Raw genomic sequence first — 25,330 nt, 5'->3', positions numbered from 1 at the left:
ATACAAGGCAGTGGGTCCTGCAGGTCTCCTGATGACATGCCCAAGTTATGTAGTTGGTGAGTCCAAGCATGTCCTGTTTCCAGGCTATAGGATGTGGAATAACTTTAGATTTTTATAGAGCACTGCGGTGATGCTCGATAGATGGCAACCTCGGTGTGGAGATGGAGAATTTTTCTTTCAAATTGCCAAGGATTTTGAATGACAGACCAATTATTAGTAGTTTGAATTTTCACACCAGCAATTATGGAGCCTGGCAAGTTCCAGAGGGCAAATGATATTTGCAATATCTGAGTCCATCAAATTAGTCAAGGCATGTCAAATTTATTTATATAGCATATTTGCCAAGGTGCTTTACAGAGATAAATTAAAAAAAAAGCCACAAATTAAAACTAGAGTAGCAAATTTTAAAAATTTGAATAATTATTAAATGTCATTTTACAGAATTAACAAATTATTACAAGACATAATTACATCATTAAGTTAATACTTCTGGGGACTAGGTAAGCTCTGACAGTGAGAGGTACACTGTTCTGCTGTCTAGGAGCAGATGTGGGAAAAAAGCAGCATCATGTCTAGATTTTGACTGCAAGCAGGGAACAGAGAGGAGCAGATGATCTGAGGGATTTGGATGTAGAATGCGAGATGAGAAGGTCAGAAATGAAAGCTTGCATCAAACCATGCAATGACTTCATAATAATATGTAGCCTAAAAAATATTTGCACACGTTGATAGCCAACCTATGTTTTCAAATCACTTAATTTCTCTGCTCCTTAGATCTTTGCACACAACCTATAGCTCATTCGAGCTTCGTCCCACTCAAGTACGTTACCTTTCATTCTCTAACTTTTGGTTGACAGTGTAGTTTTCTGTTGACCATTGCTTTTGCCACTTTTTTTTTTTGAAAACCTTAAACATGATGCAACATTTTCTGTCCATTTTGAGCACCTAATAATTTTACAAATGCTGTTCAAAACTGTTTACATTGGAAAATACTATGATTGATGCTGATACCAGCATAGGGTTTGATACCACTCTCTACTGCTCATGCTTGTGCTCTTAAAAGTTGTCCAATACTACATACCAATACCACTTAATAGGAACATTACACTAATCTCACACTGACTGAGCGTGGAGTTTAGTTGTTCCTGGACAAAAGTGAAGGTGACGATACTCAATACACAAAATCCGCCAGTAATGGAGAAAGTATGTGCAATTTATCAAACACCTTTTGAGGAAGCAGAACACAAACTCTCAAACAAAAATCCTTAAAAAAAGGGGAAAAACAGCAGAATGCTGTGTAGTACATATTCAGTATACACAAGTACTCAATTATAAGTACTCATACTCGGTCTGAAAACAGTGATATTGGTGCATCCCTAGAAAATACACTCAGTTTATTAGGTAGCTAATATTTTGTAGTATTTCTATGATTTAGTCTTCCCTCCTTGGTAAAAATAAGGTGGACAAAAAAAACTGAATTTTTAAGATGAACGCTATTAGTTTGACTCATCAAATTAAGTCATTTGAGCATATTGATTTAGGTCTAGTTTACATGAGAATAAAAAAAATCAGCACTACAGATTAAGTTTACCAAGCAAAACACAGTCTTGAACCCTTAAAGCTACATTATTAGTCTACCAGCATCAGCAGTGTTGGACTAAAGCCTTGAATTGACCCCAGTCACACGCATACCACAAATCAGAGGTCCATAGAGAGAATTTAGTGTTTGGAAACTCTTGATGTTGAAGAGCTTTTTATCCTTAGGCCTGCTCCAATGCTAAGGTTATTCTTGAGTTCCTTTTGAGACACAGGAAACTGGGGTTGAAAATTACAGGCCTCTTTCCTTCTACAAATCCTCCTGCCGAACATCGCTGACACTCCACCAGCCAAGCTTATCCAAGCCATCATCAAATATTCACACTCTGAGATGATTACAGCACATTAGATTATGCAGCCAAGTCTGATTATAACACTTCATGAAAGAGTTGGAATGAATACAAAGGCTATGAAGAGATCATGATTGAAGTTGTCATTTGGTCTACACTGAGTCAGAATTTTCCTAGCAACAGCAATGGAAATTATTAAATGTTAAAATATGACAGATTGGCTTTTTGCTTATAGTTAATAGTGCTGTATTTCATCTTCTGTGCTCTATAATACTGAGCTGTGTTGTTTCTCTACCTGATTATTTCAGCAGAATTGTTTTCATGGTAAGTAGACTTTGAGCTCCTCAAGCAAATAAATTCTAAAATTGTCTTGAATACAAGTAGATGGAGGTCGCTGCCTTCAGTTCCCTTGGAAGGCTATAAACGCTGATGTAAATCAGTAAGAGGAACATTCTCACATGCTCCTACTTTCATCCCAGAAAGTTATTTATGTTTAAAGGGGAAGAGTTCAAGCTTGAACCTGTAATCACGCTGTAATTACTGTGAGTGACAGAAAGAGATGGATACTAAAGCTGCAAAGCCACTGCCACAAGAGCAGGTAATTGCAAGCAACATAATTCTGTTATAAGTTTGTTTGTAAGAAAGTAAGTTGTGTTTTGTCAAACATAACTTCAGTTTATGGAGTCTACATTTATATGAAAACATCATGTGTAACTGGTTTTTATTGACATATTTCACTTTTCACTGTATCCCATACAAGTACTGAAGTAGATGCCGACACAGGCATCAGGGTTGAGCCTAGATTAACCCTTAAGAACATGTTAACCCCTCAACTCTTAATTCTTGTGTCAAATAATATCTGCATACTTCTTAGGCTTTTTCAATTAAGAGTTCCTTAGAGCACTGAGTGAGACAGAGTTATGAAAAAAATCCTTGCGATAAAGTCTTTTAATCTGACATCACAGCTTTGAAGTCATATCCAAGACGTGAAATTAGCTTGCTCTGGATAAACCTTCTAAGCACAAGTTCCTTTTATGGCACATGATACATTTTAGGATTTGTATGAGTAAACAGCTGCCTTCCTTTATGTGTGATTTGCGTTCTCATCTTGTGAAAATTGGCTTTGGGAATTCCTGCATTGTATGTTGGAATACATTTCATTTGGTGTGGTAATCGCTTTTACAAAGCTGCTTTAACTTGTGCTTGGCTTTTGCTCGGTATGTGAGGTGGAGGATCGAGCTTTGTGCTCTTAATCTGTGCTGTGCGGTGAAAAACCCTCAGCTAAAAATGCATAAAATTAAACACAGTTGTATGGCTGTTCTCACAGTCATATGCATGAACTGATCATATATCGTCACTGTAAAATTCATATGGTTAGTATGGTTTCCTGATTTCAGAACAGACTGGCTATTATAAGGAGAAAGAATTGTAAATTGAGATAAAAACATGAATTTCAGGGTTCCCACACAAAAGCAGGAAAATACTTACATTGCTATCAAGGAGATGGCAACCATGTGAATTTAAACTAATATTAAGTTATATGAATGTCATATAATACAGTATGTTGTCATTTGTTTAATTGCATTTAATAACAATGAATTCATATTCTTGTTTCAGTTATCACACTGTGCCTTTTGCTATAATATCGGACTACTTTATTAAACTAATTATGGTGATCATTCTTCATTTATGGCCTTTTTAGTGAGAGTGTAGGGGTTAGGAATGGTCTACCCAGCTATGCAGCTGCTAAGTCAGTAGGCTCAAACTCTTTCATCCAGTTGGGTCTGAGGTGCAGCTTGGACTCTTTGCTGCTGTTGAGATTAAGAGAGCTAATAAGATTCCCAGGCTTATTCCATTTCACTGGATTGCACTGGATTACTTCAAGTGGTTAAGAATGGCTGAATTTTATAAACCCAAATATATTTAATATTAAGATAGATGGAAGCACTTTTCCAAGTTAAGTTAATTTTCAAGATCTCAGTCTGGGAAGATAACAGTGAAACTGTGTTCAATCATGTCCACGTGAATGGGGGCAGGTCACTATGAAAAGTCTATCATAGGCTTTTAGCAAGTTCAGTCAGCAAGCTCACTGGCAGGCAGCCACTGGCCTGACACCGCTGTGTGTTTGTTCGCATCACCAATCACAAACACTTCACAGATGTAGCAGTCCCTTTAAACTGGGAAGAAAGCATTCCAGGTCTCTGCTGTTGTTCACTTTGCTCCTGCTGCTAGTGAAGCCACTGCCGCCTGCTATACATATCTGGCTATTTTTGCTCTTTATCCGGTTGATTGGTAAAATGTGTGCAACCTTTCTGAACCACATGATGATGTCCTCAGGGCAAACATCTGATAGCTCAGAAAACCCGAGTCAATGTTGATCTGCTGCATGTCTTTTCCTTAGGAGCATACATTATCACCCATTCCCTATACTGTCAAATGCCTGCTGCTGCTACGCCTCATCACTTGCATGAAGGATGTTGTTACATAAGTATTTTGGTTCTTTATCACTAGAATTCCCCATTCTTACATCAGGATTTAATGAAAACATCTTGTAACCTGAATCTTATGCAGATAAAATATAATACCTAGATTTGAGAGGATTTCCTGTAATGACTGATTTCAAGGTGAATGACCTCATGTAATTAACTCCACAGGGCTTTTTGAATGGACCAGCATGCCTTTATCTTTTTGTGTATTTTGGGGGTGATTAATGATCTAGGAAACAACACTTTATTACCAAAGCATCGGTTATTTTAATAAATGTCCATTTATTAGTGGGCTTTGGATGTGTGTGTGTATATAAGTGTGTGTGTGACAGAGAAAGGAAGCAGCAATGAGATGGCATATATGTTTGCTAAATGCCATGTACTATTAGAATGGCTCAGGCCTCAACTAGGAATCAGGAATCAAAGCAGAGCCTCTACACATATGGATGTTTGATGTTGTGCTGCTTTGAAAATGTATTGTTTTGGGAGATGCGTGATCCCAGCTTCAGTGATGTTCCCTCCCTACAATATAATTACTTATGTGCACAGGGAGTATATGAGAGCAGATCCTATAAATAAAATGTTTATTGCTACACTGTTTTAATTCATTCATTGCCTGCATTGAATAAATCCGATTAGCCTGACTGAAATGACTGAAATAACATATACACTTCAGTCAGTATGTTCTGACTGCCAGCCCATCACTGGTCTGCATCAGCCTGTCAGACACACTTCACAAAGAGAGAAATCTGTTTAAAAGGTGAACAAAGAGTAGCACATCTGCAATGCTGCCGTGCTCCTCCTGCACATAAAAACGCATGCTGAGGCAATCTCAACACTTTTGCACCCCTACTACCACCCTGTGATGTCATGTCACCTGTTTGTATCTGTTTTTGTCTAATGTGGAGCAGTGGACTGTCCTCTATCAGGGAGGATTTATGCTACATTGAGTTACTGGCACAAACGGCACATACAAAACAGATCTATTTCCTGCCAAAGCCTAGACCACTGTATGCAATGTTCTTCAGTAACAATGAAAGCCAGTTGTTAGTTGTCCGTCTGGAATTAAAGCAATGACAAAGAATAAACAAAAATGTAGAAAGATGGCAGTATATTAACAGCCTTGGAATATACTCTCCATGATCTCTAGGTTTTCCAGTTCAGGACATGCTCATGCATTGTCATACATATAGCAGGATACTTTGTGAGTGTTTTGGTTTTTTTTTTTTGTCTTTATTCGTTGTTGTACTTGCTATGTAGTCAGGGAGGATTTATGCTACATTGAGTTACTGGCACAAACGGCACATACAAAACAGATCTATTTCCTTCAGAGAGAGGACATTTTTGGAAAGTGAGTACATTTTGGCTGGTCCTCACTGTTTGAAACAGCTTTTTGAGGGTTAAGACTTGGTTTAGGTTTTAGGGTTTTCTGATGGTTAAGGTTAGAGTAAAGGGCTAGGGAATACAATATGTCAGTGACTGGTCCCTACAAAGATAGAGGTACAAGTGCATGTGTGTGAAAATGTTTTATTTGCAGTTGCAATAGAAGAAAGATGGAACCAGTTCAAATTTGATAATATGGATTTAGATGAAGAGAAATCCGTTAAAAGGCTGTTATGCCATACATTTGAAAAAAAAATTATAGTAATGCAAAAATGGATGGTGCAGCCTCAGGTTTAACTTGGAAATATTAATACAGTCTGAAAATGGAGCAAAAAATCTATTTCCTGAAAAACTAATCTATATCCAACAAAAGGTCTAGCAAAGTGGACATATACAAAATGCATGTAGCCTGAGAGGAAATGTCAGAAATGTGTCAAAGTTAGAAAGAAATGGAAAGAAAGATGTACAACTGATGCAGAGTTTCTTATTTCAAAATTAATTATGTGGATGTTTAGCACTTCAGTTAGAGAATAAATGCCTTTTGGCTGCTGTCACATAAAAAGAAGTAGTTTTGGAAATTTAAAAATGTCAATTTAATTTTAATGAAATGTATTACACTTTGTGTAATGTGAAAAGTGCTGACGACAATTATCACACAACTCTGCAGTTTCCTCAGTGATATGGTGTGTTTTAGCATCTCTCAGCCAACTGGTTTGGTTTTACAACCTACTTTAGTGGAGTGGTAGTAGTGGAGCATTTAGCAGGTAAAGAGGAAGATACTCTTCTTTGGAGCTTGTGCGGACCAAAACAGAACAAAAAATAAAATGTAAAACTTGTAAACAGGCAGCATGGTATTTGCTAACATGTTTACAATATCAACTGTATACCGTAGGTAATCCAGTATATTTAAAGTTTATTGCATTGTGCCAAAGTGGCCAAAAGGTTGAAGGGTAAAATAAGTTTTTCATTGACTCAAAACTCAACAGTTATATATAGTATCACTTATAGTTAGTTAAGTAAGTTAACAGAGTTAGTTCAACTAACACAAAGCAGGATAGAATAAATCACAAAAACAGCATCCCAAATATAATCCCCCCAGGATCTGGCAGAGTGTAGCATCCTCTTTTTTCCTGATCCCATCATTAATAATAAATAAATAATGAATCAAGCTGAATAAATGCCAAACATAACTTTGTGCACACATTAGCATGTCTGTCCTTGGGAAAGATTGCTGAAATGTAAGAGTTTTAACATCATTCTCACAAGGACGATGACTCACAGTGACACATTTCTTGAACAAGTTAGAGAGAGCTGTCAAACTACACCAAGCTTCTAAAATGCTGTGTCACTGCATTTGGTTTAGTTTGCACGTATTTGAAACTCAGGTCCCATCCTTGCATCAGGAACAAGAAGAAAGAGATGCTACTGTGAATCTCCTGGGTGGAGAAGGCAGGTCACATGATTTATTCTAAACAAATAATATACCAATGTTTTGGCAATTCTGAGAGCTCTGCACATTTAGAGATATTTGCATTTAGAATTGAACACTGCACAGCTTATGAATCTGTAGCCTCTTTACATGATTAATTTTATTACTAGCCAGCATCTCAAAACCTCCACTTAACTGATACAAATAAAACTTTTTTGTACATTTCATTTTATGACCTGGGCCACAGAAACAACAGACTTAATCTTAAACCAAATATAAAACTCATTCTGTGGGAGCTGGAGTTTTGGGGTTGGCTCTGTGTTCACTGAACCTTACGATTTTTTATGAGGAGTCTCAGGATGCAGTTTTTGAAACCATTTATGCAAGACAGAAAAGGGGGGTCTTGGGACATGGGAAGAGGAATAACAAGACAAAGAATATCATAAAAGCACATGCGTTTGTCAAGTAGACACAACCCTCTGAAGTGAATTTGTCCCGTTGTGTTCAGAGCGTTGTGTTCAGAGTGAAATATTAATCCTCATGTCACACTTTTAGAAACAAATACACACACACACACAAACACACACACACACACAAAGCATAAATTGGATAATAGGATATTAGGATATGACTGGCATATTGCTACAGCTGGAATATAATACATCTGATACACTGACCTCTGCCTCTTTTCTTTTAAAACATCAACTGCAGTTCAAATTGAGTCAGGGCAATTTTATTTGAATACCAATCACAGCTGCAAGGCTTTGCTGTACCCACAGTATAAAAACTTCAGCCTCAGTGTGGACACAGAGTGAAAGCCACTGAACTGGTGCCGAATCCTGTGTGGAGACGTTCAGTGTCCATGCTCACATCATGAGCAGCTTTGAGGATGGCTGTGTATCAAGCTATCTAGGAGACAGCCTCTGTGTTCTATGTGCCCACTGATGTGGAGCAGCAAAATCAGTGTCAGGCGGCGCTGGTCACTGTGTGCGTTTGGGGGTGGTAGTAAAGAACTGCTCTGTTTGTGTGTGCGCTGCTTACAGATGATAGGTGAGAGCCTGTCGTAACCTAAGAACCTGCATGTGTGTGGTGATGGTGGTGTTAATGTGTGTAGTGGGAGTGCGAATTCAGGTTTAGACAGTGGGCAAGAAGCCAGTGCATGACTGAATCATTGTGTGGACGACGCGGTTCAGTGAAGGGGAGATTTGATATTTTCTTCCTTTCAGTCAGGCCTTCCTTTAAGCCAGAGCTTTGCCCAGGGAACACTCACAAAGGAGTCTTCTGCTGCAGCTGGCAGAATCCTGCTACGTGATCTAAAACCAATTTCGCTATTTGAATAAGCTAACACTTATTTCCTTATCTTCCCCTTGCAGTCCAAAAAAATCCAGGCTCAACTGAAAGAACTGCGGTACGGGAAAAAGGATTTAATTTTTAAGGTAAGCTCAGAACTGAAGGTGGGGGGTCGGGGTGGCTTTATAGTAGCTCCAGACCAGGAGTAAACAGGTACTTCAGACCACCTTGAGAAGATGATCCCATCACTGGAAGTATTCCAGTTAATTTAGTCTGTAATTACAAAGTCCCTTCCAGCAAGGTAGCACCTGCAAAGTCAATTGGACTGTGCTTGGGACTCATACTGCTAAGTCCTTTCCCCTGTTTCCCCTCCTTTTCAATCATGGGAGGTATGTGGATAAATGATGTGGACAGTGGTGGATGAAGCTGATACAGAATTATGGATCATATAAGGAATTCTTCAGGCCACAAATTACAGATGACACCATGTACTGCTACAGCTGAGAGGGTAGTGCATATTACAGGGCAACAGCAATGTGTCTCCTCTGCAAGCACAATGTAACTGCAGTAAGCAGCCTGTTCTGTATTGTTACCCAAGCATACACACTACACTGCTCCTTGTGTTGCAAGGACTAAATGATCATAGATCTGAGTGCTCTCGCAATATTTATTGACATTTACTGGTACATGAGCTGACCTTTCAGGCCTTGTTTGCAGTGTTAAAATGTCAGTCGACATTCCTGCCACAATGCCCTGCAATTCCATTTCTTAAAGATATGTTTTGATCCTTCAGACCATTGTTCCTGAAGCTCTTGTCAGGTATAAATGAATAAAAAAAGGACTCAATCCTTACAAAGTGAATTTTATGCTACAAGCCTAATGTCTGAATATATTGTCCCAAGATGTCTTGTTCCTTTGTCTGTTTTAGGCTGTGGATGATAGATGAATTTGTGAATGATAGATGAATTGACTTGTTTGCTTGGTGTCATTGCTCGTAAATCGTTTTCTCTAAATTGCATCAGTCACTCACCCCAAAAAACATCATTGCTCAATGTCACCATATATTTCATGAGGAGCTTTAAAACTTTATGGGTTCTGAGATTTGCTGTTGCAGAAGGATAAGGCTAATTTGATTGTTGTCATTTTTGGAGATGGCTGTGTTTTTTCTTATGGAAAGGTCAGGTGGAAGTGCTGCATGTCCCTCTGATCCTCCTCGGCCCCCTGGCTATTCCTGAAAACTCATTTGTATTCCCCATATGCTGTAATCAAAATCCCAGTGGGGAATGCCATTCAAGTTCTGGAAATGTCATCAGTCTCACAAGGGGGATGTCAGCCAAGGGACCTTGCCTGGGAGACCATTGAATTTGTTATGATAGCTGGTGTACATATCAAAGTGCATTTTGCAATACAATGTCAGTGTGCACAACAAGCTCACAGAAATGAAGATGGAACAAAATCAAAACACATGAAAGCTGAGTTATTTGATATTGGAAATCATTCAGTCTTTCTTAGAATTCAAAAGTTATGACCATGACATTAGAAGAATAGTGAAGCCATAAAAATAGGAAAGCGAACTGTTAACAGAATGCAGTGATCTAGATTCAGAAGATGAAGACACACTGCAGATAAAACTCGGCTGTCCTGCACAACCAGCCCGGCAGCAGTCACAGTATTTTCACTGTTTTACTAGCCCTCGGGTTTAAAGGACCACTTAAAGACAGGCCTAACTCTGTGAATCCAAACCAGGAAGTCTCAGTTCTCAACTCTACACACTAGACAGACAAATTCCCTTGCACTTGCTATAACTATAACTGCAGCTGAACTGGTGTTACCTTACCTTTTGTTTCCCTAAGAGACAGTATTATTTGGCAGAAGAAGAGCTATATTCAAGCCCTCACTCCAGTTTTAAATTTACCCCTGGAGCTGTTTCTTTTTCAACTTTCAAAAGAAATTCAAGAAAAATGACAGCTTGATGTAGTTGCATGCCTCATCTAGCAGAGTGACTAGTACCCCACTGACCCCACACCTCTATAATGGACTCAGCACAGAAATATGGAGCTTTAGATTTGGAAGCACTAACCCTGAAAGTCAGCATTTCTGGGTCAGCGGCGATGTGCCTGCAGCCCTCAGAGGGCTATCTGCTGATGATGTTCTGTCTAATGGATGTAATGGCTCTGTACTGTAGCTACAGTGCATACAAACACACATAGCCTTCAGCTCTTTTAGAAGACATGCTAAGAGCAGGATGCCTCTTTCACTCATGATTAGTCAGTACTCTTTTTTTTAAACTCAGCATTTGATGTTGTTTTGCAATATCTCCTTTGAACCCAACACATAAAATTTAATGCAGGAACCTTCAGGGCAGCACAAAGTTCACCATTTTATACTGGTGTTCGAATTTATTTTGGCCAGTTGCAGCATCATGTTATAATGTCCACTGCAAATGGACAATATGCTACCAGTCTTTTTGAAATTGGACTGGTAAAATAGTCTTTTTATCAGTACCCTTCAGTATCCTTTATATTGAAAATAATCCTAATGTGTATCAGTGAATATTTATGCCTTTCATTTGCCATTTGCCATCAAGAGATTATATACAAGCCTTGGTGTCCTTGATTAAAGAAGTGTTCCTCAAACTTTATTACCTTTGGATTCCCTCTCCAGTGCAGCCCCGACAGCTACAAATGACTTTGTGTCATTGTCTCAAACTCCACGTAAATGAAAAAAGACCTTCTGAGACAAAAAATCTGATTCTTTGGCTTCTTTGAAAGCCCAAAGCAGTAAATGTTGCCCTGTCCTTGACTGCTCACTGCATGACTCATCTATCAAGGAAAACTAAAACATCATTTCAGTTGCTCCTTCGAGTCATACAACTGACAGACATGTTCGTCATTAAAATTACTGCTTTGTTGGCGGAACACAGTTACCAAAAGTGATGAAATCAGCAAGCATGCCAAGTGTCCTCACTGTGTCACAAAAACTTAGTGAGTTTCCACCTAATAAAACACATCAATCAGCCTCATCACCTGTCTCCAAAATGTCTTGTATTTTTGCAGAGATTGTGGTTGCTGTTTGTTGCAACCTTGGGTGTTTCAGAATGTAAACTCATACACATTATCATTTTGAGACACCAGTAATGCTGAAAGTTCATGGTTCAAATCCAGCTTTTTTTTTACATACTGCAAGCAAATTATCCTTAATACGGGTTTCTTTTCTTCTTGCTGAGGAATTCATCAATAATATTCCTCAGAGATTGCTCTGTTGATCCCTATATGGGGTTGTATTGGCTCATTTACTGCTCAGCTCAGAGATTAAACCCTAAGCAGTGATGCTCATTAAGAGGTCTGATGGTTTCCTAAGGGCCTGCTCTTATACTGTAACTGTCAAGATGAAACCTTTCTTATGATTTTTTTCCCCCCTAGTGAGGCTTTGATTGAAATGATGCTTATCTGATTCTTTGTACCATCTGGATTCTGCACTTTTCTGTGTTCCATGAAATATATCAGAGCATCATCAAAGCATTTTTGTATTAAAAGCAAAGAACTTATAAATATAAAGCATCTATAACTATGAAGCTTTATGAGATCCCAGTAGTCTTCTATTTAAAACCAAGGGCATCCTTTGAATGCTAAAAGCACATACATAAAGTACAGGAGCTTTAGTGCTCAGTCCGTGTGTGTGAGTGAGGTTTGTGAGGCGTCATAATACCGGCTTTAAAAAGTCAGGACAAAAGTGATGATCAGCAAAATAATAAAGAAATGCCTCAGTGATACACATTTATGTTATTGACAGAGAAGTGTTTGTTTGTACAAAACAAAGCTGACTCAAAAGCCATCTCCTTCTGCAGGGGCAGCAGCTAATGGACTTGGAGCACAAGTTAACTATAGCCAAGGAAGAACTGGAGAAGACTGCACTGGATAAGGTGAATAACAGGGGAAAAATTCTAAGTGAATAATGCTTTTGTTTTTTCCTGCTGTGATTACTCAAAAAATTCCTTTTTGTATACTGTGAGTTGTTTAGCTTTTAGCTGATTTGACCCATTTAAACTCTGTATGTTAAACACTGAACAGAGAATTATTTACAGAGTAAAGGAAGTGTCATACATACATTTTAGAGATTGGAATTTTCATTGTTTTGAAATGTAAAGGCTTCCAAAATAAAGGCTTCTATGGCAAGGTTCTCAATGCAGAAGGTGTATTTTCAAAATGTTCAGCTTCAGCAGGTTGAAAACAGGCAGCAACTTTAATCTATTATGCATGATGCTATTTTTTGTATGTGGTTATTGACACAGTGTCACAGGGGGCAGGTTAGATGAGTTGAAATGCATGGGGAGAGAAGTGCTGATTAGGAAAACAGAGCTAGGGCTCAGCAGGAGCATTGACATCAGAGGCTGGTGTAAAATAATTAAACCAATCATTGGGTCTATTATTATTATTATTGATTGAAAATGTAAGTGATCTTTTGAACCTTCCTTCTTTTTTTTTTTTACTCTGGTGAGTTTCACTTTATGTCAGACCTAGCAATGCCTCCTAGCTCTTCTAAAGTTATTGTGAAGGATGACGTCCCGTGGCTTGAACGCCAAAGGAAATTTCTCATGTGAATGGGTGGGAGCTGGGATGGAGGGATTCAACAATCTTCTTGTGTGTGTAATCTTGTTTGGGGACAGGAGTCACAGCTGAAGGCACTGAAGGACACAGTTCACATCTGCTTCTCAGCTGTCCTGCACAACCAGCCCGGCAGCAGTCACAGATTTCCCACTGCCCCCACCCACTTGTTCAGATACTCATCACTCATCAACAGCTCCAGAGTTACCTTTCAGCAGCCGCATGCCAAGGTAATTCATTCTTCACCAGCTCCATCTGATTTAATGTTTATCCCAAAAGAAAGTTTTGGTGTCATAAAAATCCAGCCATTTTTATATTTAATGAACTGGTTGAGTGATATGCTCAGTCTACCATATATCCACTGTAGATGAGGTCCTCCTCTCTTTCTCACTGTAAAATGTCAACATGTGTTCTGCAGTAATATCACAAAGACAAGTATTTGTTTGTTCAGTGTGAAGAGAATAAGTCTTGTAATCACTGAAAAGAATGAAATTCTCATTTCTTGAGGTTGAAAGCACTGAGAGCACATAATGAATCCGACATTCAAAAGAAAAAACATAAAATACCTGTCTCCTTTATCTCCTGTGATCTCATGTATATTGCCAAGCAAATATCCTTAGCTTCAGTAAATAAATAAATCAAGTGAGTGCAATCTTTTTCACAATTTCATTAGTTTTTTTCTAATCCAAAGACCATTCGAGTACTCATTGCTAAACATTTCAGCAAACAGTCCAGCTTTTCTGCCATGAATTTGTAATAACTAAATTGTGAACTCTGCTTATTTCATTTAGGTTATTACATTCGATATCACACTGGTATTGTGCAAGTAGGAATAATCAAAATACGCTGTAAAAAAACAAACTCATATCAAATCTGACATTACTAGATGTGCAAAGAAAAGGAAAGAAGGAAAACCCTCTCTAGAACAAATACATTAACTCATTCTATACTGATTTGATATTAGTGAATTTACATTACAGTATATAGTGTAATAGTGTATATAATTTATAGTGTTTTAAGTTGCAAATCAAGGTTTAATCTTCACTGCTACACTGTAAAAACTGCAACTTTTATTTTTTGCATAGTGACATTATAAGTTGGTAGGACTTAGAAACATAAATTATCAGTAATTCAAGGAAAAATTTAAATTGTGCCAACAAATCACACTTGTCTGCTATAGTTAAAGTGAGACCTGATAAATTATAATCTTATTCTGGAATTTACTGCAAACTAAGAAATGTTCTGTTAACTTGTTTTCTTTAGTTGGATAATGCAGGAAAGAAATATCCTTAGTGAAACTTAAAATCATGAGTCCAGCTGACTAAATGTACAATGAATTGTTTAGCTGACTTAAGTTATTTAGATTCATTGTTATCTTATTTACATATACTTCCCAGCATGGATTTAATCAGTGCAGCAAAAGCTGCCGTGATTGGCAGCACATCATCATTCCCAGTTGAACTACTAAAAAATTTTAACTTAGTTGCAAATCAAGAGTTTTGACTGGACAGAGCTCACAGATGTGAGTTACAGTTTGTTTCCTTGAAATTTGGAGTTTTCTCAACTTTTATTTTTTTTTCAGTGTACAATTATATTTTGACTAACAACTCTCTTATCTAACTAACTGCTACTAACAACAGTGAACATTTACTGCAACTGAAATCAAAATGTTAGCGCAGTGCATTGTAAGCAATCGGTGCATGTCACTGAGATAATCATGGCTGATTGTAGTGTTTATTTTGTATTATTTATTTATTTATTTACAAGGCAGCTTCATTCACACTGCCGTTGAATGAACAATGCATGCTGAATGCAAAACGCATTTCTCTAGCTCTCTGATATTACCAAAAGCATGACCAATGTTTGTTTTTCACAGCAGACATTTTGACCCATCATAGCAGGAAAAGCACAGTCTAATTAATAATATTAACTGTGGCTCTATTGCATTTAAGTGCAATGGTAGGCCGAGTCAGAGAGCCAGTAGGCAAAACAGTTGTGCTGTGGAACAGGTAGTGTTACATTATTAGTCTTATTAATTACTGCTGTGGTTTTCCTCACTTATATATACAGCATGGTGTTTTTGATTTTCAGGGACCTCTATTTAAAACACAGAAGCTTCAGTGCCTTTGGATGAAAATAAGATAAGCTTGTTTTTTAAAGTGAAAATGGAATGCAAACTGGATTTAGGATTTGCCACTGTAATGGTGGAGTATAATTTTCCCTCTGACTTTCCAGATAAGATAAAACAGGCCCTCTGTGGAAGCACTTTCAAGTTGACATTCATTTCACACAGACCCCCACCTCTGTGTCATCACGGAATATAACTTGGTGCTAAAATATTCACCTCACCGCACATCAGGGCGCACATAATGCACTGTGTTCGATATGAATTTAAGTGTTAGTCGATTATTACTTCCTTTTGCAAGTGGCTATTTGTCAATCTGATGCCCTGAGTGTCACTCTCTAGAGAAAAATAGCCTCGGAAATAATTACTACCAAATCTAACAGTTGGGCAAACACGATTCAAGAAGTTGTTCAGAATAATAACATGTCTAAATCAAACAGCAGTCTAAGTTATTTATGTCAGTCTTTGTAGTCTATGGTGCTGTAGCTTTGGAAGTAAAGCCCATTTACCTAAGGGCATTATGGGAGTTTTGGTATGTTGGACTTGAATATGTTCTTTATGAAATTATCGACTCAATGTGACAGTCTTTGTTTTGAGCCTCTCAAAGTTAAGGTCGGAGCAGACTCAACTAGGGGCTCAGGATTTAATCCCTTTTAGGAGTTTTAAAAATAAGTGACTGTCAAGAGCATTCATTGTAAAAATAGGATTATGCCCTCGGTCTAGATGCTGGTTGTTTTGCTGGTGAAGCACTTTGACATTTCAGGACTAATGATAAGTGTCAGGGGTTTATCGTCAGAACCTTTCTGTTAATAAAAAAAAAAGAACATATCACTTATGCTTCCTAAAAGTACCAAGCAGTCATGTCAGCCTCAATAACAAACTGTGTTAGTTCTGATTTCTGAAAAGCAGTAGCTGAAGCCACTTTGAAATCATCAAGTCAGCCGCAGCACTGCAGTGTATCTGCCATGATCCTGGTGAGCAGTTCTGTCTTTAAGAGGCTTTTCTCTTCTCGAAGCAGTCACAGTTTCCTCTGCTTCTCTTTCTTGGATGCCTAAGAAATTTGACATGCCACTTAAACAGCGTTTTTGTTTTCTTTATTTCTTATCATGCCTCACTACCACCACCCTCGCCAGTGTGGCCACTGTCACTGCTGTGTCATCCTACAAAGCAATATTCTGTAATTGACGCTTTCTGTCCACTTTTAAACTCCTGTTGGCTTTTGCACCAAAGCAGGATGATCCATTTATAGCAAATGTATATTTCATCATCATCTTAGTTTCAGTATTATCAGCCAAATTAATGCAAGTGCATGGACAAAATAAACATCTTATGAAGCATAAATCTCTAAAGAAACCTAATGGAAATTCAAGGTAGGTGTGACCTGATTCTTTATGCTAATGTATAACTTCCCACTTCATTAACATACAAATAGCAGTGCTCCATTGTGAGCCTTTGGAAGCTCCATTATCTCCAGTAACTGCTGTAAACTTTGACAAGCTGTCTGATAAATCTGAGCGTGCCCTCACTGTAAAGATTACTGGGGCGCTCCATCTGTCCACCATGTCTGTGCATGTGGAGGTGGGTCAAATCCCATTTAAATCACTGCCAAATTGACTTCATTTCAAGTAGTAAAAATATAACCCACAATAGCACTTATTGTACATAAGCCAAACAGCCCACAGCTGAGAAGTTAGGTAACAATGCACTGACAGAAAGGCAAATGTCAAAAAGTCGGCTCTTTGATGACCATGTGGTGTTCCTCATTATGCTCATTAACAGCATGAAAGAACTTAGTAGTATTATTACATCCATTACCTAGTATCTGTTGTGTAGATTTGAGCCTGAATATGAGTGAACTGTAGTTGAAAGTATTTAGGGAGACATGCTAATATCTGAAAATGCATGCCTAAAAATATCTTAATAATGGTTGGTCATTAAAGGGCAATTATTTTGCACACGGTAGGGTATAATAGCACTGCTGCCAGTGCAAAAAGGAAACATATTCTTCAAAGCTTTTAACATATGGCAATAACCTTTATCCACTCGAGTTGCACAAGCACACTGAAACTAAAATCCACTTTGTGTTTTTGAAATTCATAGTGGGTAAGTATAAGGATGTTGGTTGAAGCACTCATTGACACCACTCTGAGCTTCACACTCATAGTCTGACATGGGGCACCTTAAACTCTGGTGTGCACCACAGATAAGACTCCCAGATCTTGCCTCACACAGATGTACACACACACAGGCACACACATAGACACAAAGTTCTGCTGGTGAAAGATTCATTAGTGTGAGGATGCAGAGATCAGCAAGATTGGAGTGGAAGTTGCTTTATATTTAACAATCTCATGGAGAGAGCCAAGTATTGTGGTCCGATAGCATGCAATTTTCATCAAAGTAATGGGAGATGATGTCTTAGATGCTGGGAGCACTGTGCTGGAGAAGAAATTAGGCATTTCATTGCCCTGCTCTCAGCACTTACTATTTACTTTTATGATCGTTCCTTTATCTATATAAATCAATGGTATATTTATCTCTGCCATGCAAGGAGATAGCAGGTGGTTGACAGTGGGGGGGGACATCTTGAAGATATTTATCAGCTGAATCTGGATGCCAGAACAACTGGCATCATGCAGCAAAGGTACACTTCACTTCAGTAATCACAGCTGTTTCAAGTATGGTGCATGATGTGTGAGCCGGGGGGGGGGGGGTTTGAATACTAACTTCATTGCTGTACTGTAAAATTCGGCTGACTCGGACTAATGCTGTCAAAGGTTAGGAAATAATGCATAGAAAGGTTCGCTCAGGTCACTTCTACAAATAAAACCAATTCCAGTGAACCAGCCTAAAAAGATGTTGCTTCAGTAGACAAAGTAAGAATTGGGTTTGACAGTGACATTTTAAAATTGCTCGTGTTCATCTTGCAACCATCTTGATGTACGCTCTCAAGAGACAACTTTTGACCCAGTTAAGGCTGATACTATGTACTAGCCTGCAAGAGGCAGACAGTTTGGAGAAGGAAAAATCAGTTAGGTCAATTTTTTTTACTGTTTGGTACTTACTGGACAATGTTTTATAGACAGAAGGAAAACTTGAAGAATAATTTTGTAATAGTTTTTACGTCATGGTAGAAAGGACTTCTACACAAGCATTTGTATCTTACTAGAAACTTCTATTTCATGCTATTGTATATTGTATACTTTTACTTTGTTATTTGTCAAAGGGAAAATATATATATATTTGTACTTCATTACATTTATCTGACAATGGTTATATGCAGCAATAGGATAACATATTGAGGGTCACATGAGGTATTATGCTGTACCAGTGAGTCCCAAAGCCTCACAAGAAACTGGTGGCTGGTTGGAGGCTCTTATCACATTTAAGATATCTGAGTTCTTAACTGTTCCACCAAAAGACATTTTCCTTTTGAATTTCTCACATGGTTTAAAATAACAGTTTGAGTCCCAAAGAGGGAAAAATATTCAGTATTTCACAAAAACAACAACTATTAGATGAGCAGATTTTTTTTCTCTTCTTTCTTCTTCATTAATCATTTGACGACCAATCCAGGAATATGTGCTAGTTTCCAATAATTGGAGAACAAAACATTAACATTGCAGTCAGTTGGAATGACTCCAAATTAAAACCAGAATAATTCAATACTAAGGTACAAAATAGAAAAGCTTTTGGATGCTTTTAATGCTCTCCATCTCCAACATGCCAAATTGATGTTAACCCTGGCTTTGCCTCATTCTTTGTTGCACTCTTTTTGTGCTACAGATCACAACCTCTTAGGTCTAACATGCCTGCTCCCAGCCTGGGTTGTACCTGCACAGGGAGCCTCCATAGTCCATCTTTGAAATGAGCCATACTGGTTTGAAAAACACCTCTTATAACATTGGATCAGCGGGGGCGTCGAAGAAAGGTGGTGCAGATTTTAACAACAGTGGCCACAGAGGGCAAGAAATAAACACGAGGCCTGAAAATAGCAGAGTGGAGTGGGGGGTTTAGTACAGCAGGATAAAAACACTTCTAGACCATTTTTTACTTGATTTATCGAAATTTGTGTTAAATCTTATTGCATCTTATTCCATATACAAGAGGGTCAAGAAAAGGTCACTTGCTGTACTCAGGGCCTTAGCAGAAATCATTCTCCAACACAATCAGTGCAGTTTGGAGAAGACTGATTTAAATTACAGAGCAAAAGTTGTCAAGGGCTACACATCAAGATTTCAGAAAAAAGCCTCAATTACTGTGTATGTTGACAGCACGAGAATAGGACCTGCTTACTTTGCTACAGAATACAATTTTACAATATAATCATATATGTTTTATACAGCCATGACCACAGCCATTTCTGATGATGTCATGGTTTGTAAATTGTACTTACTGCTAGCAAAGTGCACATAAATGACAAAATGTTCCTACATAGCACAAAAATATGTTACAAAACAGGCTATGAATTTAATCTTAATCCATGTTAAGTGTTTATTAAGACAGCAAGAAACACTTGACATCATCGATGAGGAAACATGTCACTTTTCTGACAATGACTGGTGAGTTTGCAGTGAGGTTCAGTATAGCTATACCATTACTCATCTGTATTCACATGATGTCTACTATGTAATGGGAAAAAGTTGACCAAAGCCTGGCATGAAACTCCCGCAAAATCTATAGTTTTTATTTACTTTTTTTTTTTTTTGTCTCTAGCATAGAGCATATCTGATTCAAAGCACATCAACCCCACAAGAGTCATGGTTTTTCATACGGACATCATTTTCAGTGGTGGTGATATAGATTGCTCTGCTGCCTCGAGAGAGAACCTTTTTATTTCTGACCGTCCATCTTCTTTTCCACCCACTATCTCAACATTGCTTTGGCTGCTTTTGTAGTGGATCATATCACTGAAACATTTTAATCCATCATACATCCAGTAGCTTTCACAGTAGTAAATCCTAAAGCTAGCTTCCAAAATTACTTTTCACTTCAAATGGAGAAGCTGTTTGCAGAAATGTTAATTACTAGGAAACGTTTTTGATGTTAGTACTGAAGATGTGATGGTTGATTATTATAGGTTGACCTCCAAGCCTTGCTATTTCAATAATTCTCCATCCAGATTTATTTACTACAAATAAATACACTGATTTAGTTGAACTGAACAAGTATAAATTAAAAGGTTATGAAGCTTTGAGTCACAACTGTTTATTTGTCCTGAACCCCAAAGCCACTGCTGCATCAACCAGCGGTTTACACATTTTATTTAACCCCAAGTTGAAATGTTCTTGTAATTTTTTCTACAGGATATCTCTAAAGTTCAGAGAATTGTCACAGCCAGTAAATCACCTGTTAACACTGAAGTCATGAGGAGAGAGAGTGATGGAGTTAAAGAGTGCCAGATGGAAAAGGTGAGTAATTAAAATGTAATGGCCTATATGACCTGAGGGCCAAAATCCAGGAGGTTCATCTGCTCACTGAATTCATGCTCAAGTCCCTCATCAGGACTCATACAAGCCACTTTTACTCCAAGTGTCTTCATTAGCTTGATTAACCAGAAAGCTTAATGCAAGAATGCAACAACTTTCAACTTGATGATTATTTAAATTATTTAGTTAGCAGCTTTTCTCTGGTTCAGCTCTTATTTTGTTGAACCAGCTCTTATTGCATATTATCAAAGGATTACAATGTCACTTGTGCTAAAACAATTTGTTTATTAGTCCATAATCAGTCAAGCCATTAATTCAGTAAAAATGAATAATACTTGCCATTTGAAGCTCACTGTGAAGAGCTTTTCACTCACTACTTCACTTCTCTAGTGCACACGTGAGTCTACACCGAGGGACTTTTAGGGGAGCAGAGAGCCTTGCTGACACTTTGAAAGCAGTTATTGAGGGAAGAAAGGGAGAGGCAGTCAGTGACCTCTCCTATTCAGATTTTTTTTGTGTGAAGGAGTTTGGTCCCTTATAGACAAAGACTTGCTTCTCAGAGATCCAGGTGACTATGAGCAGTCGGTTATCAGAAAGGCTGCGAATGAGAACCTCTAAACCTGTCAAACGCAACAGGATCTGTAAAAGGCAGGGGAGGTGAAGAGAGCCCGTAAGGAGTTTTGACAAGTGCCTGTCTATTGTAGAACTATTACAGATACCAGTGGATAGACCACTGAAGACAGGGGAGCACAGAGAGATGCCCCCCAGAGAAGAAATAACCCTCTGTGGAAACTGTCAAAGTGATTGTTTCTTAATGAATAGTGCCAAAAAAAAACTGTGTTCACTGGTGTATCATTAATGATTATAGGTCAGTAAAATCCTGAAGCAAAAGGGAGAAACATTCTGATGCAGCTAAAAGGAAACACTTTTGAAACAGAGACTCAGATTTTGAGTTGGCTTGTGAACACTGTCACATCTCACTTGTCCTCCTCTGCCATAGGCTTGTAATCTATGCCTTACTTTGAAATAAAGATATGCACCATTAAAGGAATGATGCACTTTTCATATATAGACCTTATATTTGAACATTTGTAATATACACTCAGTTGGCAGGTGACTGGGTACACCTAGATAAAACAAATTCAGTCTAATACAAAATGTCTGGCACTAAATCCTCCTTCATGAAGGTGATAATGATCACTTCTTTGGGAACTGGAGAGGTGTTGATTCAACTGTGATCATTTCGGCGAATGTAGTTTGTGCTGCTGTTGAACTGCACTGCATTATTCACAGCGATGTTTCTGTTATTTAGCCTAGCTTCAGTGATATAAATGGGGTGGACAAAATAATAGAAGCAACTGTCAGTATAACACAATATAATTTAAGAGCATCACAAATTACAATCTTCCAGAATGATTATACAGCTGATTCAACACTTCTCTGAAACTGCTTCAAGAAAAAACAAAGCTGGATTTATTCCAGGACTCTTGTATTAAACTGCATTCGTTTTAGATAAGTGTACTAAACTGCCAGCTGAGTGTATATTTCATACAAAATGCATTAGGCTTGAAGCAGTCTTCATTCATCACTTGCCCTACATGTGGCTAAGTGCGTGCATATTCTTGTCAGCAGCAGGTGCTCTAAACATGTAATTCACAATTGACCTAATAAGATTAGTGAAGGATAATTAATGGACTTTGTAGTGACAGTGTTCACTTTTCATCCTGTATAAACCTTTGTTTTGGCCATATGAATATGCAGCAGTGTTACATGGAAGCAGAATTATTATCATGGGTACAAAACATCCATCAACTTGATCACAGCAGGAAAATGACTGACATTGCTTGCAAGCCACACTGTATTTACAGTTCTGTCAAAACAAAAAAACACTAAATGCTGAAAAATGCTCATCTCAAGTTCTGAGAACCCAAAGCTGCATTTTTAAATGTCTTGTTATTTTTTCCAACAAAGCAGCCCATAACCTACAGGTATTCAATTTACCACAGTACTGTTTAAAACAGAGAAAAGCAAAACTGCTGATCTTCACAAGAACCAGGAAATATTGGACATTTTTTATTAGTAGATTAGGCTAATTATCAGTTTTGTATTGGATTCCTGTCATAAATCAATTTAGAAAGCTGATTAGATAATTGTAGATGTGGTTAATGGAGTACTTTTTTGTGAAACATCAGTGTCACCGATATGGGTCTGTTCGTCTCATATTTTAACTGAGTACACACAGCTGGAAAGTTGCATCAGCTTCCCAGCGTGTATTCTCTACGTTGTGCTGAAATATTTACCCTCTGCTCCTATAGATCGGGGGCACCTGCTTCCAGAATCAGACGGAAGAAGCGGCTCTGGAAAGTAAAAAGCTACCAGAGCCAGAGCAGGTGAGCTTCACTTGAATTTATTTGTAAATAATACTGTACTATACTGTATGCAGACATTTCACTGTAGCCCCAACAATGACCTTTTGTTCTCTTTTGTCCCAACAAACAATCATTAATGGGTTAATCAGGGGAATGGTTAACAAATCGCACATAATTTGTTTATACTGAAGAGGTAAATGACTAAAGAGGGCCTTTTTCCTAAATTTTTGAAAAGGCACATGCTTGTCTAATACACTAATGTACTAGTAGAAGTATATGAAAAAAATGTCCTTGCACCCTAATCTAGAATGAAGTCATGTGGGAAATTGTATTCTACAAAATGTTTAATATCACATATTGCATCAAGGCTTTGTCTGGGGGGCCTTTGTGTCCTTTTTAGATGCTGTAATGCAATGGTCAGTCAAGTCATTCACCAACACACCAACTGCTTGTGTGTTTATGTGAAGCACTAGTCAGAAATAAATCAGCTAATGAAGATTTATCAGGGCATTTGAAATTTGGACATGTAGGGCTGTCTACAATTTGAGTCAAGGTCAAAGAAGCACATAAATCCTTAAAATCATCCAATTTTGGTGTTAATCAATCCCGATTTAGGTCACCAAATAAAAGAATCTTCTTATAATCAATATGAGAATGATGATGATGATTCAAAGAAGACAGAGTATGTAGACTCACTTACAACTGTTGGTGGTCTCTAACATCCTCCTCCTGCAATATTTAGACCTGTCATTATTTCAGGATTTAGAATTGAAAGTTAAATTGTTTGCTTGTGGATTTGGAAACTAAGATAGTGTAAAATTTGCTCTAAACATGTATGGCAACTCTCCTCCCACTTCTAGGTAGAGCTACATGGGAAACATTACACCCAAGTATAATAATGTCAGTGTTCAATGCAGATTCTGTACACCATGCTTCAGATAAATCAGAAACATCAGCTGACTGTCCCAGATACAGATAAAATCCAGTTTGGGTTCTACTATAGATATTTAAATGAATGAAGCCAAGGCCGGATCTTTCTTTAAATTAGATGTCCATGTGCTCATACTGAGGTACAGGGTTTGGAAAACATCTCCACATATCAGAAGTAGTAGAACAATAAATCATCAATGCCTGTTTGTCCAGCAGGGTGTGTCCTTCTGATTTATTACTTATCCAAAATGTCAGCAGGCCTGTAAGTGGTGTTTTGACAATGGTTTTGAAGAACCACGGTCTATAGTAAGTATTGTAGACATAATGGTAAAGAGCCATAGGAGGCGTTGTAGTCATATAGCCACATAAATGAGGCCCCATAATTGTTAGACCTACTGGGATATTTAGCAGTAATCCAGAACCGGTAAGTGGCACAGTGGTCTCAGAATGACAATGCTTAAACACCAACAATGAATTGGAGAGGATCAAGGCTGTCTTGTTTTTGTCATGAAAAATAATGTCACTGTCAGTGGATATTTTTGTCATAGCTTTGACAAAATAAACACTGGTTGTAGCTCTTCAGTAGCAGACTATAGTAGTTTGGGGCATTTTTGTAAATAAATCACTGCATTATAAAACAAAAGGTATCAAAATGTTGAGAAACAGCATGAAATTCCTCTTTTAAAGGATTCATTGAGAGAAAGGCAGCAGAGATGTACTGTAACAGTTACTACAAAATGTCTGACATCTGCCAACCAAACAAAATGCCATAAACAAGCCAAATCGACTTTGTATGTAACAAAGTATGACACAAAGAAATGAAACAAAGCACAACAGTGATGGAAAGAGACAATATGCCTACATCACATTCCTTGAAAAAGGCAACCAATTAGCTAACATCTAATATTCAGTGTGCCAGTGTCACCTATAGTATGTAATACTCAGTGCCCTCATCATCTTATTGAATTGAGTCACACCTGTTTGGCTGCAGCAGATGGTAGAGCAAAACAATGCATCTCATTTCAATGCGGTACAATACTGTGTACTGTGTAACTGAGCAGCTGTCTTGCATTCCAAGTGGCAACGATTCATTTTTAGACCCACAGACTATTTGCACGTGTATGTGAGAACATTTCAAAAAGGATCTTGACAGATGGGCTGATTTGACTTCACTATTTTGCTTTGTGCCAGAAAGCTTCTCAGTGAGATCGTTGACAATTTGATTTTATTTTTTAGTGTAATACAAAATAGAACTGTGTCACAGATTCAGAAAAAGGTACAAGATAATGACATTCCGTTTTACATTCAATGTAATGAAATAGTTCTACATAATATGCTACATGTTTGAAATCAAAAGTAGTTCATCACCAGCGACATTCATGCCGTTCTGTCCATCCAT

At 37.9% G+C, this 25,330-nt stretch overlaps 1 protein-coding gene across 2 annotated transcripts in view; it reads left to right on the top strand.

Annotated features, from left to right (window-relative positions):
• Positions 1 to 25,330, top strand: part of luzp2 (leucine zipper protein 2) — a 135,667-nt gene that overhangs the window by 104,650 nt on the left and 5,687 nt on the right. The window contains exons 7-11 of one of the 2 annotated variants that reach the window (XM_020608812.1): positions 8,558 to 8,620; positions 12,322 to 12,396; positions 13,141 to 13,308; positions 20,510 to 20,614; positions 22,948 to 23,022. In XM_020608812.1, the coding sequence (XP_020464468.1) occupies positions 8,558 to 8,620; positions 12,322 to 12,396; positions 13,141 to 13,308; positions 20,510 to 20,614; positions 22,948 to 23,022 (486 nt within the window). The remainder of the gene's footprint in view (positions 1 to 8,557; positions 8,621 to 12,321; positions 12,397 to 13,140; positions 13,309 to 20,509; positions 20,615 to 22,947; positions 23,023 to 25,330) is intronic. The other variant, XM_020608813.1, reaches the window with a different exon arrangement.

Source organism: Monopterus albus, unplaced genomic scaffold, assembly GCF_001952655.1.
Source record: "Monopterus albus unplaced genomic scaffold, M_albus_1.0 scaffold95.1, whole genome shotgun sequence".
NCBI classification, from domain to species: domain Eukaryota; kingdom Metazoa; phylum Chordata; class Actinopteri; order Synbranchiformes; family Synbranchidae; genus Monopterus; species Monopterus albus.
Note: the sequence above shows the minus strand (reverse complement) of the source record. Positions and strands in the feature narration are given on the sequence as shown.